Consider the following 3,512-nt stretch of genomic DNA (forward strand, 5'->3'; position numbering starts at 1 on the left):
TTATAGTGCAGGAAAATTAGGCAAAGAGGGGTCAAGAAACGTGTCCAAGTTCACCCAGCTAGAAATTGGCTGCACTTGAATTTGAACGGAGGCATTAGGTTCTGATCTTTTTCATCAGGCTATCCTGACTTTCAATGATATGAGAAAACAAGTGCCAAGACTCAGGCACAGGGCCTGGCATACAGTAGGTGCTCAATAAATGCTACAGACTGAATTGAGTTGAATGGTTTCTATATTCAGGGAGAGGAGGAAAAATCACCCAAAGACTTTACCGGTCATGACGTCTCATGTTTTTTATTTGATAAGACTCAACATCACTAATCAGGTCTCAGATCTCTAATGAGAATGGGATATAAAAAAATAATTCAGAAAAAAAATTCGGAATAGTGTCCCACTCAAAGCTTAGTGGGCCCAAAGCTCATCAATCTGCTTCAATGGAGTGATAATGGATTTTAACTTCAGAATATTAAGATGGTGCAGGGATATTGGAGAAGGATACAGGGTATTCAATCTAGTCCCTACTGTCCTCCCCCACTGCCACTGAATATCTCTCCAAATCACTCTAAATTATTGACATCTCCAATACTGACTTCCTCCTCATGGACAACTGGGAGAGATTCAATCTAAAAGGGACGGAGTGTAAGATATGCATGGGTATTATTTTCCAATCAAGGTGCCACATGGAACCGAGACCCTCCATCCTGGCCCCAAATTCTCCTTCAATATATTAATAAGTCATTAATCTTATCCACCCTCCTCTGAGCTCCATACGGATCTCAGGTAGAGGAGCCTTCCCTCTGAGCTGGGGGTCTTTTCTACAGCGTTAGACAGCTTCTCACCTGAACTGTATCAACAAGGAATCCTGTGGGTCACATTTCTTCCAACACAGAGGAACTGTGAAAATATTGTGCTAAGCGAAATCTCCAGTCCTGTCCCCTTTCGCCCAGCTGCCCAGTTCTTGATGGCTCAGAAGTCAAGAAGGGACAGGAAAAAGAACACAGAATCAACGCATTCTGTTGGTTGAACCGAGACCCAAGATATCATGAATTAACTCAAGTCTCGGGAAAAATAAAAAAGACAGTCCCAGCTGGGTTGCAGGACGCACAAGATAACAAGAGCCACCACCCAATAAAGACTAGGAGGCTTTCCGGAAATGGACGACTTTCTGAAATGCTCGCCGGAACTCTTCGTTGAACACGGTGTAGATGATCGGATTGATGAGGGAGTTTAAGTAGCCCAGCCAGGTGAAGAAGTCAAAGAGGGCTGGGTGGAGCCAGCAGGAGTCCCTGCAGATGGGGAGGACCAGAGATGCCACGAAGAAGGGCAGCCAGCAGACGATGAAGGCGCCCAGAATGATGCCCAGGGTTTTGGTGGCTTTCCTCTCCCGAGCTGCGGAAATGCGCTTGCGTTCCAGGACGCTATCTGCAAGCTTGATTTTCACGTGGTTGAAGAAGAGCGGGGACCCGGCCTGGTGCGAGTGCCCTTCGTGGAGGCTGGAGCTGAGCGAGCAGAGCGAGGACCCCGCAGAGCCCGTGATGAGGTGGGCGGTGGTGAAGCGCTTCCCATAGAGCGAGGGCGGATTCAGGATGCGGTTCCGGGCGGCCCTGTAGATCCGGCCGTATAGGATGATGAGCAACACCGACGGGATGTAGAAGGCCCCGCAGGTGGAGTAGATGGTGTAGGAGATCTGGGAAGTGTTCACCAGGCAGTCCGACATCTCCTCCTGGGCTTTGGCCTGTCGCCAGAAGAGCGGCGGGATGGAGATGCAGATGGAGATGGCCCAGACGACAGCGACCATGGTGGCCGCATGGCAGGCCGTCCGGCGCTTGCTATACTCCAGGGCATCAGTGATGGCCCAGTACCTGTCCAGAGCAATGACACAGAGGTGCAGGATGGAGGCTGTGCAGCACGTGATGTCTGAAGACAGCCAGATGTCGCACAGGATTTGGCCAAAGTTCCAGGTGTGGGTGGTAGTGTAAGCGATGCTGATGGGCATGACCAGGATGGAAACCAAGAGGTCTGTGGTGGCCAGGGAGCCGATGAGATAGTTGGCGGGCGTGTGGAGCTTCCTGGTGAGTAAGATGGTGGTAAGCACAAAGGCGTTGGAGAGGACGGTGGCCAGTGTGATGACGGAGAGGACCACGGCAAGGGAGATCTTGAGTGCCTGCAGGGTCCGGGGATCCCAAGCCCCAGGGGTTTCTGTGGCGTTCAGGGATCTGTTGGAAGCCTCCTGGGGAAGGCCTTCTGCTGACTGGTTCACTGGGGACATGCTGGGTGGCTTTCTCTTCCTGCAGACTTCCACACACTCAGCCCCTTCTTTCGAGGTGGCCCTGCCTACAGGGCAAGGTCCTCCTTCTGTGTCACACTGGTGGCAGCCATACATCAGAGCAGACCACAGTGAAAAGACCAAAACCTGCCTGTTTGAAGAACACAGAGACAACTATCCACTGGTAGTTAAAGGTCTTTCCTACACCATGTGAATCTGAAGCTGTCCCCTGGTTCTGGAACTTTGCCCAGCAGATGGTCACACCCAGGGGACACATACTGAATTCGTTAGACAATTATGAGGGCATCATACCAGTTTGGGCCATACTCTGGGATTCTTGCCTGCGGCATTTGGGCTCTTCTCGAAGCTTGAGACATCCATGCATTTAATGAGAACTTCAGAATTTCCCCCATCCTAATTGAGAAGATTCTGGATTTCAGCTAGTCTCTGGGGAGCTTTTAAAACTAGAGACAAAAAGAAGTCCCAGCTGATTCAGAGAAGCAGTGCAGTCAGCAGCTCACTGTTTTCCCAGGTTCATCCCTATGCCGCGTGAGGGACTTTGGTTCCTGTCCCACTGATGGTTTTGAGCCGAACAGACAAAACATTCCGGTTACTAAGACTTGAAGAATGCACGAGCTGGGAGAAGGCAAAACAAACAGATCACTGTGGGTTCACGGAGAGAGGGGCACATGTTCAGAAGCTCTGGGGTTTAAAAAAGAAAAAAAAAGGAAAGCATTAGGTTCTAGAAGGACAATTCAGAGTCCTGAAATTAACTATAAGATTAAAAAAATACTGCTTAAGGACTGGCAGTGGTGCTGTGAAAGCGGCATTCTCAAAAGTGTCAGGTGAATACAGGGGAGGGTGATGTGTCCCACCCCCACAATTCCCAGAGGGGACAAAGTATAGCCGTTGGGAGCATCACAGGCTAGTACATGAAATCAGCTCTGTAAGTCATGAATCAGAAAGCATCATCCTATTTATTTAGCAACAATGGAAACCAAATAAAATAGAACTGGCGGGGTGGGCTACTAGGAAAGAAGCCAAATTGTTACAATGTATTTCTCTATGACGTATGGGAGGGGCACCCTTTCTTCTATTCATTCGAATTTTTCAAATTTCCTAGAGTGAGCATCCATGACTCTTAAAACCAAAAACCAAAACCAAACAAACAAATAAAAAAAAGAAGCAAAAACAAAAACACTCATTTGTTAAACAAATAAACTAACTGCAAAAATAAAAACCCTGA

The 3,512-nt window shown here is 48.6% G+C and overlaps 1 protein-coding gene across 1 annotated transcript; it reads right to left on the reverse strand.

Moving 5' to 3' along the window:
• Positions 1 to 1,076: 1,076 nt before the first annotated feature.
• On the reverse strand, positions 1,077 to 2,299 carry HTR1D (5-hydroxytryptamine (serotonin) receptor 1D, G protein-coupled). The gene has a single exon (XM_012650885.1). The coding sequence runs from the start codon at positions 2,267 to 2,269 to the stop codon at positions 1,136 to 1,138; it is 1,134 nt and encodes a 377-aa protein (XP_012506339.1). The 5' UTR covers positions 2,270 to 2,299; the 3' UTR covers positions 1,077 to 1,135.
• Between the last annotated feature and the right edge of the window lie 1,213 nt (positions 2,300 to 3,512).

Source organism: Propithecus coquereli, unplaced genomic scaffold (genome assembly GCF_000956105.1).
Source record: "Propithecus coquereli isolate 6110/MARCELLA unplaced genomic scaffold, Pcoq_1.0 Scaffold341, whole genome shotgun sequence".
NCBI classification, from domain to species: domain Eukaryota; kingdom Metazoa; phylum Chordata; class Mammalia; order Primates; family Indriidae; genus Propithecus; species Propithecus coquereli.

Excerpts from the sequence above, each read along its gene's own strand:
- HTR1D (XM_012650885.1), bottom strand. The coding sequence starts at position 2,269 with ATGTCCCCAGTGAACCAGTCAGCAGAAGGCCTTCCCCAGGAGGCTTCC.